The sequence below is a fragment of the Pteropus vampyrus genome, unplaced genomic scaffold (genome assembly GCF_000151845.1).
Source record: "Pteropus vampyrus isolate Shadow unplaced genomic scaffold, Pvam_2.0 Scaffold25, whole genome shotgun sequence".
NCBI classification, from domain to species: Eukaryota; Metazoa; Chordata; class Mammalia; order Chiroptera; family Pteropodidae; genus Pteropus; species Pteropus vampyrus.
This window is the reverse complement of record NW_011888806.1, coordinates 565,686-584,619: the sequence shown is the minus strand read 5'-3', so window position 1 is coordinate 584,619 and position 18,934 is coordinate 565,686. Positions and strand designations below refer to the sequence as shown.

General features: G+C 31.4%; 1 protein-coding gene and 1 pseudogene across 6 annotated transcripts in view; both read left to right on the top strand.

Annotated features, from left to right (window-relative positions):
* The window catches only part of RAP1GDS1 (Rap1 GTPase-GDP dissociation stimulator 1), a 143,712-nt gene that overhangs the window by 106,323 nt on the left and 18,455 nt on the right, over positions 1 to 18,934 (top strand). For all 6 annotated transcript variants that reach the window (XM_011356256.2, XM_011356253.2, XM_011356255.2 and 3 more), the window contains 6 exons: positions 2,843 to 2,971; positions 8,560 to 8,685; positions 15,886 to 16,029; positions 16,475 to 16,606; positions 17,732 to 17,866; positions 18,626 to 18,751. In XM_011356256.2, coding sequence (XP_011354558.1) covers positions 2,843 to 2,971; positions 8,560 to 8,685; positions 15,886 to 16,029; positions 16,475 to 16,606; positions 17,732 to 17,866; positions 18,626 to 18,751 — 792 coding nt within the window. The remainder of the gene's footprint in view (positions 1 to 2,842; positions 2,972 to 8,559; positions 8,686 to 15,885; positions 16,030 to 16,474; positions 16,607 to 17,731; positions 17,867 to 18,625; positions 18,752 to 18,934) is intronic.
* LOC111737291 lies at positions 1,447 to 1,565 on the top strand (annotated as a pseudogene).

The window sequence follows — 18,934 nt, the reverse complement described above, 5'->3', positions numbered from 1 at the left end:
AATAAAATCTTGGTATTTTTATGAAAGTAGTTTTGACTGTGATCTTCTGAAAGGGTTCTGGGGATCCTACTTTGAGAACCATGTTCTAAGATGCCTGCATATCTTAATGAAAATTTGTATCAACCTATTTGAGTGAAGTTTCTTTTTCCTCTTTCGGGCCTTTATTATCCAAGGAGAATGACTTGATTGCAGTTGGTATGAACAGACTTTAAAGTTACTTGGGTATAAATTTTGTTTTAGTTAGCATCATCGATTTGGATATTAAAGCACCCAAATACTCTGAAATGAGTCTGTCCATTGGATGACTATATAGTTTTCTCTTTATACTTGTGTGTGGTATGTGTGTTGTATGTGAGTATATAATTAATTTGGCTCCTGGGTAGCTTTAAAACACATTTTCATGAAGCAACGTGATTTTCATGAATTGTGGCGGTTTGCACCAGATACCATTGTGCTATGCTACTTTTTTCCCTCATCTACCACAATTTCAAGTACTACTGCTTCAATTCGTATGCCAAAGACTGTTTGTCCCTCTTTTCCCTGGAACCAAAATTCATAATATTGTAAAGGCAGTCCAAAGAAGTGGTAGAGATGCCAAGTTAGGAGAATATGAAGAACATCATCTTCTAAGTGGCAGTCTCCTGTCGAGTTATCTCCTTCATAAAATTTATCATTCCTCTGATGTCCCTGGACTGTTAGATTTTTATGGTTTGTGCCAACAGTACTGAGGGGGTGTGTGATGCTTACATATATGCAGACATATAGTGGATTTTGACTCACACTCAATGCATGCGCTAGTGCTCACGCTTACATACCTGAAATTTAATGATTCAACAGCTCTGCCATATTTGAAGAGGTAGTCAAAATGAATAAATAAATGAAAGTTAAAAATTCTGCTAAAGAACAAAGATCTGCAGAAGTGATCCAATAATAAGGAACTCTATTTACTGGTAAGTAATCAAAATAAATTCTAACTGGAAAGTTTCTTGGTGCATGATCATTATAAATACTATAACCATAATACAAGTATTCTGCCAATATAACATATAGGTATAATACGATACCCTTTAACATAAGTAATTTGCCTATAAGATACGTATTGTGAATCATTAATTGCTGAATTCTGTAGTTAGAAAAACTAATATCAAAAGCATAAAAAAATCACTTAGTTGAATATATTCTTTTATTTGTATCTCTTTTTTGGACAGACTTCATAATGCCATTGCAAAATTTGAAATTGTTTTAGACTATTTGAATTCTATATGTAACTTTCCCTTTTTCTCAGGCCTGTTTCCTATTCCTGTTTTGGTAATAGTCCCCTTTCTAGTAGAGATGGGCCCCCACAACTGCATCAGATAATATCCATAATTACCCACTTGTCAGTTTTCAGGGGCACAAACTTCTTTGGCTATCTCTTCATACTTCACACTAAAAGCAGGAAAAATTGTCTGTGGCCACGCTACCCTGAACAAGCCCAATCCTATCTGATCTCGTAAGCTAAACAGGGTCGGGCCTGGTTAGTATTTGGATGGGAGACCACTCAGGAAAACCAGGTGCTGTAGGCATTAAAAAAAAAAAAAAAAAATTAAGGGATTGTAAACTGACATGGTCCTTGTAATCTGTGAAGTCAACCAAGGCTTGCCTCGCCTAAAAAAAATTTTTAAAAAAATAAAAGGAAAAATTAACTACAAAGATTAGGAGGCAGGAAATCAACTGGCATGGGAGACAACCTTATCTTTCTTGATAATCGCCCAACCACCTACTTATCTGTAGGTTAAGAACTATGAAGAGATTAGTAGGCAAACTGTCAAGGGATGCATGCTATGAAGAAAATGTGTTTTGTAAGAAGCAGGTTTTTATCTTTAGAGTCTCAATAGGTAACTTAATAGAATTTGGCGAAAAATATTCACTTGAAAGTGGCATGTAATTTTTAAAAGAATTTTGAAAGCATTCCCATATATTTGGATGAACTAGTTATTAACAGTAACAGTATTTTGCATAGGCAGATGAGTGTTTGTGTCTTTTTTCTTAGCTTACAGTACTTATGGTTAGCATTTTGATTTATTTACCTTTAGCCTTGTTACAGGTATTCTATTATCAATGTTCACAAAGAGCTTTTGTGGAAATTCAAGGCATATTAAGTACTTAAAACCAATTCGTTTCTTAGAAAATTATCACAAAGCCATATTGACCTCATTGTATTCACCTCTCAAGCCAAATTTTTGTTTCTTTACTAAGATGATTATCACTATTATTAAATAAAAATTTGAAAAGAAAAATATTTTAAATCCATTTTTCCTCATTAAAACTACTTTTCTTCCTACTTTTCATCAAAGAACACTGCTGCAATTAAACAATAATTTTTGTGTATTATGTACTTTTCATTCTTTATTAAGGGATTCTAAAATTTTTGTCTTCTCTCTCAGTCTTTATTAAACTTGCTTTTTTTCTTATGCTTTCATATACTGTGATTTCCTGTAATGCAAATATTACTTTATCTAATCTTTTTACTTAAAAACAATGGTAATGTTTAATTATGTATACATCTTTAAAGCCTGCTTTGTAATGGTATAAGACCCTGTTTTAAAATTAAAAAAAAGACTAATGTTTGACATTATTTTATTTTTATTTCTAAATTTCTTTTAATCATTGAAAACATTCAACTCTTCTGAACTAATGTATTAAAATTTTTCAAGACAATTCTATGAATGGATTTAATCTTGCTTTACTGTAATTGAAACAGTATTGAGTTTGCAGTAGAAAGAATAAGGGGTATTTTCTTCTTGTTAATGCCTATTTTGGTACATAAACACTTTTTTTGTTTGTTTGTTTGTTTTTGCAGATTCCCTTCAAGCTCAGCTTATCAATATGGGTGTTATTCCTACCTTAGTGAAATTACTGGGCATCCACTGTCAAAATGCAGCTCTTACAGAAATGTGTCTTGTTGCATTTGGCAATTTAGCAGAACTTGGTAAGTCCTAGTCATGAACCACTAATGTAATTAACTTATCAATGTACTAAACAATAAAATTTTTTTTAGATGTTAACCACCTGAAAAGCCATTTAGATTATGTTAGTTTAATTTTTTTGAAGCATTGTAGGTACTTGCTTCAATGTTAAAAAAATAAAAAAAGACAGATCCAGTTATATCTTATGATTGTATTATTTACATTTGAGAGCTAGTTCGCTTGTATATTATTTAAGAGTTGAATATTTAAAATGATCTCCTTTGACTTTAGTATTTTTACATGAGAGATGGTTTTAAATTCAAGTATTGTATTTCCAGGGCAAAAATAAAGGACTAAATACTTGATTACATTATCAGGTGAAAAAGAATATAGCAGACTATGATTCTTCCTCCATTTTTTTTTTTTTTTTTATAAAATCCCTAAAACTGATAAGGGATTTTTATAAGAATATATTTGTAATAGCATTAGAAAAAATTATAAGATCCTTAAAAATCAGAAGGCAGGCAAAAACAGACCACTGCTGGAAACAGCCCAATGGTAACAGGACTAATGACCCCAGCATTCCCGGCTCCTTTCTCAGTTTTGTTTTTCTCTATATTATTATTGTACCCTTTCTCCTCTCTTTTCTTCCCGTGATTTTCGATGGAAACTTAAAACTACTGGTCTAAATGTACTGCCCAGCCATGTTTATATAAATTGTTTATTATGGGGGCAGTGAAGCCAAATGATTTTTTGTCATAGCTAAATATAATAGCTACAAAAAAAAATCCATTTCATGAATTATCTCCATTTTATAAATAAATAGAAGCATCAGGACTGTAACCTTGAATTTTCTAACTAAAAGCTCATGTCCTTAGAATTACATACAAAAATCTTGATTTCAGTACTTTACTTTTGGTTTGACTTCAAATTAAGAGAATAAAGATTATTTATCAGAATTAATTTTTAAAAGTCCTCTTTCATTGGGTTATCTGTAAATGCTTCAGCTGGTATTTGTAAATGCTTCTTATCTTCTCTGCTTTTCTTCTTTTTCATACTGTCTCATTTATCATTCAAGTAAGACCAAGTTACTGCTTCACAAGTTATTATTTTTCATTATTAAAATGGAATGTGGGAGTTTGTGTTCAGTATAGTCTGTAGAAATAAAACAAATTATGTTATAATCCCTGGTGATGTCAAATCTTTGTAACAGAAACAAGATTGCATAAACCACCGAAATTCAGCCTCGTCTCGCTAGTCTATATTAAAAGTTGGATATGCATCCAATTTAGTCCAGCCAAATTTTATACTCTCTTCCCAACTGTTACTGCCTTTACCCCGTTTGAAAGAAGAAAAGATAAAAGACAAATATTCCTTTGTTCACTAAGATTTCTACAGTTTATATCATGAGTCTCTTATGTCCATGTAATAGCTAGATAATACATCAACTCTGAAATAGGACATATATGCCCCAAAATACTTTTTCTCTTTTCAGTGGGCTTCATCCCATGAGTTAATGAATCACATAGTATTATTTTTTATTGGCACAAGTAAATATCAAATACATATCACATTTCTATCACACAATTCTGAATATATCACTAAATGCTAGTGTTACTTTTTGTTGATTTTTAAAATAAAAAATGTTAAACAGCAGAAATTTGTGTTTTTTTCCTCACTAAAGCTATATAATAGCTTACAGACGAAATATAAAATAACAAGTGCAATCATTTCAGAATTGGAACAGAAAAGGAAAATGAAGTCCTGTCTTTTTGTTCTCTTTGAGTCCCAGTTTAAGAGTTCTAGAAAGATAATGGGAGGAATTGCCAAATAACTCAAATATCGCAGAAATAAAGAACATAATGTTTTAGATTGGAAGGGTTTGTCAGATTCCTAGCCTCATTGTTAAAAATAGACCCAGACCATGGCATATCAATGTGAAATTTAAAGTAATGGGGAAAAACGCATCTTACAAACTTAGGGAGGGAGAGAGAGAGAAAGAAGTTGCATATAAGAGATTATCAAGAGTCATCAGATATCTCAAACACTGGCAGCCAGAAGAAAATGGAGTGTTGCCTTCAAAAATTTGAGGGAAAATTATTTTCAACATAGAATTTTATACCCAAATTATCAATCAGTTGTGAGATTACGATAAAGACATTGTCAAACATGAACATCTCAGGAAATTGATATACTACATACCTTTTCTCTGGAAACCACTGGAAGATATCAAAACAAGGGATATAAATTAAGACGACGACATAAGAATCAGGAAACCAGATCCAACAGGAAAACAAGAATTCATTTGGTGAATTCCAGTATAGTGAAATGAGAGTCCAAAATGGTCTCTTTTCAAAAAGCAACCAGTCCATATTGGAATAAGTCAGAAGGCTGCTGGAGTCAGGGTTGGGAATGTTCTTATAGGAGATGAAATTGATTTAATACCTAAAATAAATGAGCTTAATAAGAGATGACCAGACATCTGATGGAGAATTTAGATTATAATTAATGACAAGTACATAGAAAATTAAGCAAATGAGAAATAATTCCATGGACAGTGAAATAGTATATTACAAAAATGCTCATAATTGATATAACCAAAAATACTTAAAACCAAAAAATCAAAAAGTGGCAATACAAATATATTATTTAAAGAAGTGGAAGTAAATACCAGTGAATTAACTAAAAGAACTTTATGGGCTTGCTTCTGAGGGAGAAGAAATGGGAGAGGGATATTGGATTTTGCTGGTAGTATTAGGACTAACTCTCTAAACTCATATAATTTTGATTAAAAAAAATAAAATAAAATGAGGCTTTTATTTTAACAGCTAAAGGTCTGTTAAGGATCCATGGCATATATATTCAGATGTAAGGTCCAAATCATATTTCATTGCTACCTTTTTTCTGTATCCACCTGCAGGATAGGTACAGATTTTGTTCTTTAATTTCTCTGTTAATCATAGTGCATTGTTTCCTTGTGCTAGCATATGGCCTGCATTACTTAGCAGTAGTAATTTGGTTTTAGTTTAATAATTGTTTGGAGGAATAGAAAATGGATTGGTAAAAAGAGTGCTAAGACTATTATTTTAAAAAAGAGAGCACATAACTAGGTAAATGATATCTGTCTCCTTCATCTATGATTTTATGTTCTGAAATGCATTCCATTTGAAGAATCATCTGAAGCAGAGGAGCAACCAACAATGTTCAGGAGTTAAGTCATCCCTATTTAAATCAAACTAACCTACTTTTAGGGTAAGGTTTGCTGACATTTGTACAGTATGATTTCTGAGGGTTTATGTAACTCATTGGACAACTCTCTGCCCCTACTCCTTTTTTATGGCACTAAGCCATCGTACTACAAGTCCTGGAGTAGATTTTCATCATTTTGGCCTCAATCTATCTGGTGCGTGTGCCAAAAGCAGCATGACAGCGAATCAAAACTGTATTAAACCCTATTAAAATTTATGTTTCTCCTTTCTCCTTTAAATTTGAATTTGCAATATTTGATATTGACAGAGATTTCCTAGAGACTAGAGAACAGAACCTAACCCTTCTATTACTTTACATGTTCTTTCAGTCACAGATTTAATCAATAAATTTCTTTTGAGCACCTGCTGTGTACTGGGCATTATACACTTTTTGTCATAGTTAAAATAATTATACACTGTCCCTGCCCTCAAGGAACTTACGGTTTAGTCAGTGAAATGGAATTTTTTAATGAAATTACAAATAAATAAGCAGATCATTGTAAATTATGATAATTGCTAGTGTGAGAAAGTAATGGAATGAGGTGAGGGACTAAATTAGAGGCATAGACTCTAGGTGAGAAGGAGCATTTTCAGACAGTCAGGATTTCAAAATGTTTACCTCCTGTACAGTAAGTGTATAGTAGCTTTCTCGGGAAGCTGCTGAAGGATGCTTCCACTAAAACAAAACTAGTGAAGGTGAAGACATATGTAAGAGTATCTAATACAGGAAGGATAAGAAAGGATCCATCAAAATAATGATTAAGAGAAATTCCAGGTTGTCAGCTGTGCCCCCAAAAGAGAGCAACCAATCTAGATTGAATTTGGTCAGAGTTCTCTGAGAGAAATGTCTAAATAAATTAATAGCATACCTGATGCAGCAAAAGAAAATGAGAGAAATGAATTTCAGTTGTATTTTGGAAGCAGATTGATAGACCTTGGTAATGCGTTGGATGTAGAGTGTTGAGTGAGAACAAGCGAACAATAACTCCCAGTTTTCTATCTGCATAGATGGATAGATAGAGTGTTCATTTATCAAGTTAAGGAAGTTTGGAGGAAGAACAGAAATCAGAGTAATATCAAAAGTTCATTTTATTCATTGATTTTGAATGCTAGAGGTACTCAAATTGAGGTGTCAAATGATCAGTAAATAAATAGCCTGGAGTCCAAAAGAGGGCTAGAGATATGATTATATAAGTATCAACATATAGGTGCTGTTTTGATACTATGGAAGAAAAGTAAGTTGCCTAGGGTAAGAGAAGGACCAAAAACATAAGAAAGCATGCTAAGCAAAATAAGTCAAACAAAAAAGAACAAGAACTGTATGATTTCACTCATATGTGGAATATAAAATAGAAAGCAACAAACAAAACAAACTCAGAGACACGACAACAGAAGGGTGGTCACCAGAGAGAAAGGAAAGTGGAGGGAGGGTGAAGAGGCTAGAGTGGGTCAAATATATGGAGACGACTTTGGATGGAGAGCATACAGATTATGTATTATAGAAATGTACACTTGAAACATGTTTAACCAACGTCACCCTGTAACTTAAAAAGATATGAAAGCAAAGGGTCAAGTCCCAAAGAATTGGAATTTATAGAGGTCCAGTGGAAAAGGAGGAGCAGCAAAGGAGACTCCAGAGTGTAGGATGGCCCAAAACTAGTTTGAAGTGGGTTTAGGAATCCATGTGAGTTGAGAAAGTAGCGATAGTGAGTGTAAACAATGCTATGAAGAAACTTGTTTGTGAAAGTGAACAGATCGGTTGGTACTTGAAGAAAAGTAGAATAGAGGGAAGGTGTTTATTTTTAATATTTTTATGTGAGAAATATTAAAGCATAAATGCTCTTGATGAGGCTCTAGAGTGAGGAAGAGAGTTTGGAGGTGCCAAAGGGGCGAGAGGGAATGAGACCCCAAGTACATGTGAAGAATAGTCCTTAAGTAGTAGGCATGTCAGCACCAGTGCAAAGCACACCAGTTTAATGATAACAAGATAGGATTATAAGTCACCTTTAATTCAGCCATGTAAAGTGCAGTCTGTTCTGAGTAATTTTTCTTCTTTGACAAAGCCTCAAAACTATGAATTCATAATTTAGTAATTTTATTGTTGCTATGGTTACCTATATGTAATGCTAGTGAACATTTTTTATAGCCTTGAGTATAATTGGGATAGAATATTTTCTTTAAAGCCTTAGACATTTTTCCTTTTCAGGGACATTAAAAAATGGCTTTGATTGTTCCTGAATTAGAAAGGTGTTTGCATTTATATGTAATAGTACAAAATGACCAAGTATTGAAAGTAATAGAAAACAATTTCTGGGTTTAATTTATTTGCTTACTCTAAATTTTCGTTCCTTTTTTTTTTTCAGAGTCAAGTAAAGAACAGTTTGCCAGTACAAACATTGCCGAAGAACTGGTAAAACTCTTCAAGAAGCAGATAGAACATGATAAGAAGGAAATGATTTTTGAGGTTCTTGCTCCATTGGCAGAAAATGGTGAGAAAATAAATGCACCTCTTAATTTTTTTAATCATGTAGACTTTTTCCATTTTTTCTCATATTACTTAATTGTCAGCTATTTAACTCAAAACACTTCGTTTTATTATAAGTTTTATTTTGGATATCTCTAACTTTAGCTACAGTATCTACTCCATAACGATATCTACATTGGCCAAAGCTACTTTGCAAGTTCCTTTGACTTTAAAATCTCGGCAAAGATGGTTTTGTAGCTTACATATTCTTATGCCAGTCTGGAAAAGGCAGCTGAGTGGTTGAACTCCCATTTATATACCCTTTCAGAACAAGGGGGATAAAAGTTGGGAGTCCCAGGCCTGCCAAAAGTGTGGACACTGGTAAGCTACTCCCATCTTTGGGCAAAAAATTTTAAGGGATACACTCTAAGAATAAGAATGAATCAGATTAAACAAACCATCCTATATAAATAATTTTTCAAATACAGTGTCTAGCACATAATCAAAGTGGACCAGACACATGAGGAGGCAAGACATTGTAAGCAAAAACCAGCACAAAGAACAGGCAACAGCAGCAAATCTCCAGATACTGGAATTATTAGACATTGACTCAAAACAGGTATGCTTATTATATTGAGTTAAAAGCAAGCTTGAAAAATTTAGAAGGAAACTAGAAACTATAAAAAGTGACATAGCAAATTTTAAGAAGAAACAGTTGGAAATTCCTGAATTGAAAAATACAATCCAAATTAGCAACCTAATGGATGAGTTTAATGGCAGATTAAAGATAGTTGAATTAGGGAACCAGAGAACTGGAAGATAGATTGAAAGGAAATCCAAAAAGAAAAGAACTAATGTTCATTTAAAAAAAAAAAAAAAAGATATAGAGGATATAATGAGCAGTTCTCATATATATTTTTTTGGAGTCCCAAAAAGTAGGGGGCAGAGGGAGTGGGCAGAGGAAATATTTAAAGAAATTTTGATAGAAAATTTATCAGAAATCAAAGATTCAAGAAGCCGAATGAATCTAAAATATGATAAAAAGAAATCTACATCTAGATACATCATATTGAAATTGCAGAAAACCAATGACAAAAGTCTTAAAAGTAGCCAGGAGAAAAATAGATTATCTTAAAAGGGGCAACACTTTGACCGACAGCTCACTTCTCAACAGCAACAATGAAAGCCAGCTGACAGTGAAACATCTTCCATGCGCTGAAAGAAAACAAATGCCAACCTAGAGTTCTAAGCCCGGTGAAAATACCTTCAAAACTGAAGGTAAAATAAAATTATTTTCAATGAAAAACAAAATTCACTACCAGTATACTCTCACAAAAGGAAATTATATCAGGTTTTTGTCAGAAATAAGGAAAATGCTTCCAGAAGGAAGGTTACATCCAAGGGAGAATGAAGAGGGAAAAAACTGGTAAATATATAGGTAAATCTTAAGAACATTGCATATATAAAATAATTTATTGTGAAGTTTAAAAATGTATATGTATATAATTTAAAATATATCACAAAATGGGTATATAAGTTTTGAGGGACATGAAAGGTATGAAAGAGTCCCAAGACCCTTGTGTTATCTGGAAGAAAGTACCATTAGATTCTGATTATTCAAGGATTTCAACTTTTAAGGTGACTACTAAAATAATTTTTAAAAACCATGTGTAATTACCAAAATAATGGAAGGATTTGTGGAAAGATTTATTTTTAAAATACCCCTTCAATCCAAAATAACAGAAGAGAGGAGAGAAAAGAGAACATGGAACAGAGGCTACAAATAGGGCATAAAAAATATACTAGATTTAAGACAGTGTTTCAGTAATTATGTTAGTACACGTGGCCTAAATGCTTTAGTTTAAAAACCAATTGTCAACTAAATTTTAAAAAACCAACTATACTTTTTAAAACAAGCAACACTGTTAAATATGAGGAAATTTAAAAAGTTGAGAATAGGATTGAAAAAAATATACTATTTAAACCTAAAGAAGGCTGAGGTAGTTATCTTAATATCAGATCAAACAGATCTGATATTAAGATTAAGACGTGCTAGAGATAAAGATGGTAACTTTATAGTAATGAAAATTCTAATTAATTTGGAAGGTATAACAATTATATATTACCACAAAACATGAAGAAAAAATATACAGAACTATATGGAGAAATAAATAAATCCATAAATATTATAGAAGCTTTTAATACTTTTTTCATTAATTTCTAGAATAAGCAGATTTAAGACAATAAGTATAAAATATGTGAACAACATGATTAAGAAAATCGATTTAATCGACATATTTTAGAACACTGTACCCAGCCACAGAGCCCTTTCTTTTCAAGTACATGCGAAACATATAAAAAACATGTTATAAAACAAGTTTCAGCAAATTCAAAGGATTATAACCTTACAGAGTATGTTCTCTGACTTAAGTGAATCGTCTGATAATAAAAACTAGGAAATTCTTGTATGTTTAGGTATTTAAAATTATACTGCCAGTACTTTAGAGGTCAAAGAAGAATCATGATGGAAATTAGGAAATTTTCTAATAATGAATGTGAAATTACCGTCTCAAATCTTATGTGATATAGGTTAAACCGTACTTACAGGGAATTTTTTGCTTTAAATGAATGTATTAGAAAAGAAAACAGTAAAATAAGTAAACTCAATATTTATCTCAGAAATTTAGGGGGAAAAGACAAAGGAAGCTCAAACAACATAGAAGGAAAGAAATCTAAAGAGCCAAAATTAATAAAATAGAAAATACATAATGCTATAGAAGCATATAATCACTAAAGCCAATCTGAATTAACTGTTAAATCCCTAATAAGATTAATCAGGAAAAAAGAGAAGGCACAAATAACCAAAATCAAAAATGCAAAAAGAGATCTTAACTACAGATCTTACAGACTTTATTAAAAGGATGTTATGAACAAGTTGATGCCAAAACATTTTAAAGTATGGATGACATAAGAAGAAATAGAAAAGCTGAGTAATCTTATCTTAAATTTTTTCCAGAGAATAGGAAAAGCAGATACTCACCAATTTATTTTATGAGACTAATGTAACCTTTATACCAAATACCAACAAAGACAAGACAATAATGAAAATTAATGGCCAGTCTCACCATGAACATAGATCCAAATTTCCCTTTGAAATTTTAGCAAATTCAATCTAGTAATATATTTAAAATTCATCATCATAGCATAGTGGACTTACTCTGAAAATACAAAGCAATTTGATATCTAAAATGCAGTTAACATATTTTATCACATTAAAATTTATTGAAGGGAATATATCATATGATCTTAGATTTAGAAATCTATGATTAACTATTCATTCATGATTTTTTAAAACTCTTTGCAAATCAGCACTGGAAGTGAATTAGAAGGATATATACCAGAAGCCTACAGAAAACATCACACTCAGTGGTGAAACAAAAAGCATTTCTTTTGAGATTAGGACTAAGAAGGATCATCCTTACTTTTATTTATTTATCCACTGCAGTAGAACAAGAAAGAAAAGATATGGGAAATAAATTATATCCATAAGTGATATGATTATGTATATCAAAAATCCAAAAGAATCTATTGATCAATTTTTAAAAATCAATCACAATTAGTTAAATTGCTAACTAAAACAAAAAAACAAATCAAAACATTGTATTTCTATATACCAGAAAAAAGAAAGTAAGAAAATACATTTAAAAAAATATATTGTTTACCATAGTATAAAGTATCAAATACTTTTAGAATGGACTAATAAAAGATGTGTGAGATCTCTGGCAGAAAACTATAGAAATTCATCAAGATAAATTAAAGAAGATCTAAATAAATAGTTATATATATTGCTTTCATGAGCTGAAAACCTTAATGGTGCGATATTATATCTCCCCATATTAATCTGTAGGCTCAATGCAATTCTAACGAAAATTCTAAAAGACCAGGAATAGCTAAGATAGTATGAAAGAAAATGGTAGCAGAATTGTTTTTAGTACATAACAATAATTAAACTTTTATTCTGATAAAACTAGTAATTTAAGGACAGTGTGGTATTGGTGCAAGGATGGATGAGAAGACCAGCGGAACAGGATAGCACAGAAACAAACAGATGCATTCACAGATGTCTATTTTATTAAGGGGAAAAAGGAAGTCACTGTAAAACTGTGGAAAGTACAGTCTTTTCAATAAACAGTGCTGGGAATATGGGGGGAAATACAATTGGAGAGACACGTACATACCCCCACTTTATACTGTATTTAAAAAAAAATTAATTTCAGATAGATAATTGACTTAAATGTGAAAGTTTAAACCACAAGGTTTATCTTAAAATACAAGGTAGGAGAATATCATCATGGCCTTAGAATACGGAACGTTTTCTTAGGTCACAAAAAGCTCTAACCATAAAGGAAAAGACTGATGAATTTGGTTATTTTAAAAGTAAAAACTTCCATTTCTCAAGACACCATTAAGAGTGAAAAGGAAGACAGTAGGTAAGAGATGTTTACAGCACATATGACCATGAGAAAGTTTATGTATACAAAGTGTAAAAACTTGCACAAATCATTAAGAAAAATGAAGAAAACCCAGTGGGAAAATAGGTAAAAGATTTGAGTAAGCACCTGACAAAAGATAAAACCCAAATGGCTAATAAACACATAAAAATATGCTCAACTCATTAATAATCAGGAAATGGAAAATAAAATACTATATACCCACTGGAAAGTCTGATAATACCAAGCATTGATGAAGATGTGGAACAGTGGACACTCTCATTAAGTGCTGGTAGGCATGTAAATTGGAACACTTTAGAAAACAATATCTACTGAATTGCTCACATACATTCCTTATGATCCAGCAATTCCACTCTTAATAATATATCCAGAAACATGTGCACCAGGAGCCATTATGGAATGTTCATAGCAGCATCATTTATAATGATGAACAATTATAAACAACTCATCTATTAACAGTAGAATAAATAAATCAGTGTATATTCATATAATGGAAAAATATATAGTTAAGAAAAGGAATGAAGTCATTTAAAACTAATAGTGTAGATGAATCTTATGACAAGGATAAAGCCAGCTCTGGAAAATATATATTGTAATTAGCAATGAATTTCTTGATCTAGAAAATATATATTGTAATTAGCAATGAATTTCTTGATCTAGAAGGTAGTTACATAGTTATTTGCTTATTAACAGTTAAATGCATATTTTACACACTTTCCTACATTTATGGGATTTTTTTCACCATTTAGAAAAGATTTTTAAATACATATATATACATACATATATATGCAAACAGTGGTGATAGATGTCCTTGGGCAGAATGGTGTTGATAAGTATGTGCTGAGCTGTCTGCTTGGCAAAATGCCTTGTTAATCTTCCTTAATAAGGCTATCTAAGCCTCCCACATATACATGTGATTACAGTCAAACTGTAAGAGGAAGGATCTGTAAACTTTAATCTTGACAGCTTTTAAATTTTCTAAATGCCTTAGATCTATTCTTTAGGGGAGAAATTCATTTTTCTATCTCATTTGGTGGTTTAGCCAAATTTTTATTGTGACCTTTAGCCTGTTTTTATGCCAGACAATTACCTATAACCTTTCTTGGAATGTTTCACAGTAACAGTATTTTTATTTCTTATTTGTTTCTCTTCTACCACCTTCACTTCTGTTTTATAATTGTGCAGTGGATTAAATGACACCTTTGAAAACAAATTTCTGGACCATCCTTAGCATATCATTCCCTGGTTTACCTTATATGCAAAGGAAAGTTATTCCAATGTTTAAATTGGGATTTTGTATAATTTAAGTTTTCTTAGTATTTTTAAAGCTTTTTTCATCATGGCTTTCGATTCTAATCACCATACATTTCTAGCTCTAGCATTCTGTAACCAAGGAAACGCCCTACTTTTAGCATTGCACAGTGCAAATGTATCTTTTAAAAAATATTCCAGGTTGAATGTTCTGTGTATTCTGAGATAATAGTCTGAGGAAGATCTGTGGTCTTGATGGTAAAAAACAAAAAAACAAAAAACAAAAAAAACCCCTAAGTTTTTACACATGAAAATTGCTTAACAGAAAAAATCTTAAGAAGTATTAAAAGTCTCCCAAATAAGAAGATAAAACTGCCACTGCTGTAGATATGTACATATACAGCTTAGGGAAACCAATGACTAAAATAAAATTCAACTAAAAAATAAAACTTAAGTTTAAAACTTTTTGTGTAGCAAATGTATTTCTCAGGTCAGTTGAGTAGCATTTATCTTAAGAGATATCAGATACACCCAAAATATTTAGGTAGGCCAGTTTAGGTTAAAATACAAAGATGAATGGCATATAATATCTGTTCTAATCGAAAAGACATGTGGATGCAAAATCAAAGTTTTTAATGAAATAAATTTTCTATAATGAAAATATATTTAAGTTATTAGGGTGGTGCAAACAAAATTGATTTGATATAGGTGTAGAATTTGCTATGAAGATAGTCTTAAAAATATAATTGAGATGTAAATTCCTTATTTTGTTGGTTATTCATCAGAAATCCTGAAAGTTATTTTCTCTCTCATCTTTTATTATGGAAATTTTAAAACCTGTTCAGGTATAGAGAGAATATAGTATAATGAACCACCATATATTCATCACCCAAGAAAGTTTCAAATTAATAAAAACCTGAAGCTTTTTTTTAAAGATGACTTATAAAATTCAGGTGATAGATTTATTAACTGCCCTAGAAAGAAAACATACAAATATGAATCCAAATTTACTTGTGATATAGTTTGAAATTTACTAATAGTGCTTTACTCTTCAATAACTTGTATTCAAACTCCATTAGTAGATATATTTTAACTTTATGTAAATTACGTATGTTTTGTTTTAAACTGTGGGATATTTTATAGTATTGCTTTTTAAACATGAGCATAATATCTAGAATAACAGTGCAGAGATATTACTTAACTTCGGAACTGAGAATCAGTTTGTTTAGGTGCTGCCACACATTGTGAAAGGTAACATAATTTCAAATAGAAAAATGAAATAAAGCTTTTCTGTATTTAGGCTGCACTGTCAGATACTTTCTTTTGAAATTCAAATCTTTGAAGGTGTGTTACCCATATCATGCATTATTCTCAGTTTCTTAAAATTCTTCATAATAGAGTGGTTATACCAGAACTCCTATTTCATCTCAAGTTTAAGTTAATTTGTTTACATTATTCTTTAGATGCTATTAAACTACAACTGGTTGAAGCAGGCCTGGTAGAGTGTCTACTCGAGATTGTTCAGCAGAAAGTGGATAGTGACAAAGAAGATGATATTGCTGAGCTCAAAACCGCTTCAGATCTAATGGTTTTATTACTTCTTGGAGGTAAGTTGTAATTTTTTCCACCCAAAGAATGTGGTTGTCAGATTTTTAAAAATTTGTCTCTTGTAAACACTATATTAGGCATTTTCTCATTTTCCTATTTCATTTAATCCTGTTGATGTGATGATTTTGAAACCTTAAACATATCAGGGACTAGAGAATAATGAACCTGGAAAAAAGAGGAGTCTTCACAATTTTTCATTATTTAAAGACCTATCATATAGAAGAGACAGCACCAAAGGACTAATAGCCAGATGGTTACTTGGAACTTAGACTAGAAAAATTCTAAGCTCTCGTCCAGTTTCTACTAAAAGTTTATTATATGAAGAGTCATTACTTTTTTCTTTATGAATTAGTTTTTGAGGTATGTAGTTGGATATTAATACACTTAATGGATTTGTTCCCCCTAATTATTTTCCTCTTATCTGTTTGTTTCATTTACCTCCAGATGAATCCATGCAGAAATTATTTGAAGGAGGAAAAGGTAATGTGTTTCAAAGGGTGCTGTCCTGGATTCCATCAAATAACCACCAGCTACAGCTTGCTGGAGCGTTGGCAATTGCAAATTTTGCCAGAAATGGTAAGAATATTATTTCACTTTAACTCGAATGTTCTTTTTTAATTTTTGCTTTTCCATCACATGTACTAAAACTGAAACAGTTCAGAATTATATGTAATAGATATATATGTACTGCTACCTTAAATTTCCAGAGATCTGGAATATTTATAGTGACTCTCCTAACAAATTACATATTTATGCAGTTCATCTAAGTTCTAGAAAAGATCATGAATGACAATCATGAAGTCCTTCTGTGAGTATTCTGCACTTCAGAGATTAGTAAACTTGAGTCCCATTCTACTAAACATATCTGGGAGGATATGCTCTCTTGCCTGGTGATTTTATTTTGGATTTAATAATCTGAGTATTCACTGTAAGGTTATTGTGCCTCAATTTATACTTTTATGCCTACAAAACTTTAGTGTGGCTAATTCTCTGGTTTAAAGTAGAATATTTCATTATCTTAATAATATTTCAGAGGCACCAGACTTCCATGTTTATTTCTGAAGTGTGGCAAAGCAGCTATTAGTCTAGAAACTCATACTATGTCTAGGAAATATGGTTGTGTTTAGTTTGATGTTATTCCAATATGAACTGTTGTTATAATTGATGACAGTCCATTTTCATTCTCTTCTTTTTGGAAACCATCATTAACTCCTTAATGATGGAATTAATACTGGCAAAATATTGATAATTGTTGAAGCTAAATATGGAGTAAATAATGGTTCATTATAATATTCTCTCTGCTTTATAAATGTTTAAAAATTCTATCATTGAAAAATAATTTAAGTGTCAGCCATGATCAGATATAGCATACTGCATATCACTGGCAGAATTCAGGCATACTTCACTATAAATATGAACTATCAGTGGGTATATTAAAGCATATGGTTTTAATTTATCTTCTATTACCAGTTTAAGCTAGAGAGTTTTCTGATTTTTTAAATTTTTACCTATTTTAAGAATCTTATAATTGGACTTCTCACACAGAGGGAAAAAAACTGTAAATCTAACAGAAGAGTTAGAATTTGCTTTATTTTCTTATGGCTTCATTTTCACTAATGTAGATAATGGGTGGGCATCAGTATTACAAAATATTTATGGATTTTGTAAAGAGGAAGCAAAAAATGCTTTTGTTTTGTTCAGATGGAAATTGTATCCATATGGTAGACAATGGAATTGTAGAAACACTTATGGATTTACTGGACAGACATGTAGAAGATGGAAATGTAACAGTACAGCATGCAGCACTAAGTGCCCTCAGAAATCTGGCCATTCCAGGTAAGACAAGAATGGGAGGCAACTGTATAAGAAATAAAATCTATCATTTGGGGAAGACATTTACTTGATGTGAACCTGTCCTGACCAAGAAAAGGAAAAAAAAGTCTACAAATTGTTTACATTTTTTTTTTTTTTTAACTAAAAATAGAGATATGTCAAATAAGTTTTCTGGGACTATACAACCATAATTTTTGCTTTTGTTCAGATTATTCAAATATTTTGTTACCTTTCGTGAACTAAGATTTTCATCATATTTGGCATACTTAAGCTTTTTTAAGCATCTTCAGTTGAGATGAGGTAATGGCATCAATTAACAGAGTCCCTTAAAGAATGACTTTTGAGATTTATTTTTATTTCCTACAAGCAGACAAACAATTTTTAAAAATACTCCTAATGTGTCTTTTTGGATTAAAAACTTTTGAGCCATGAAATCACATTACCATGGGAAATAATACAGGAGATGGTTTAAACTATTCTTTTATTCTACTTTCTAAAAATAAATTTCTGATTATGTAACATAGTATAACTATATGAAGATACAACCTATGGATTCAGTTTGGTTCATATAGCAGATTGATGTATGATTTTGTATGCTATGCTCCTATAGACAAACAAGATTTTTTTTTAATAGAAAACTATAACATGGAGCCTTAAAGATAATAAGACCCTAAATAAATGTGTATTGAATTGAATGATTATCATCAAGAATGCAAACACCATTTTAACCATAGTCTCTCTTTTCTCTCTCTCTCTCTCTAGTTGTAAATAAAGCAAAGATGTTATCAGCTGGGGTCACAGAGGCCGTTTTGAAGTTCCTTAAATCTGAAATGCCCCCGGTTCAGTTCAAACTTTTGGGAACATTAAGAATGTTGATAGATGCACAAGGTAAAAGAAATGCTTTCCCAAGGTGCATTTTTAGTATGATAGTCTCAGTGTGCCACTAGCTGGAAAAGAACTCGTTTTTAGCTTCCAGAATTATGTAATCATAAAGATAAATAGCAAATAAAAGGCAAAAAGAGATTGGTTTTAGAACCCAGTCATTAATTCCCATGCTTGTTATAATTGACT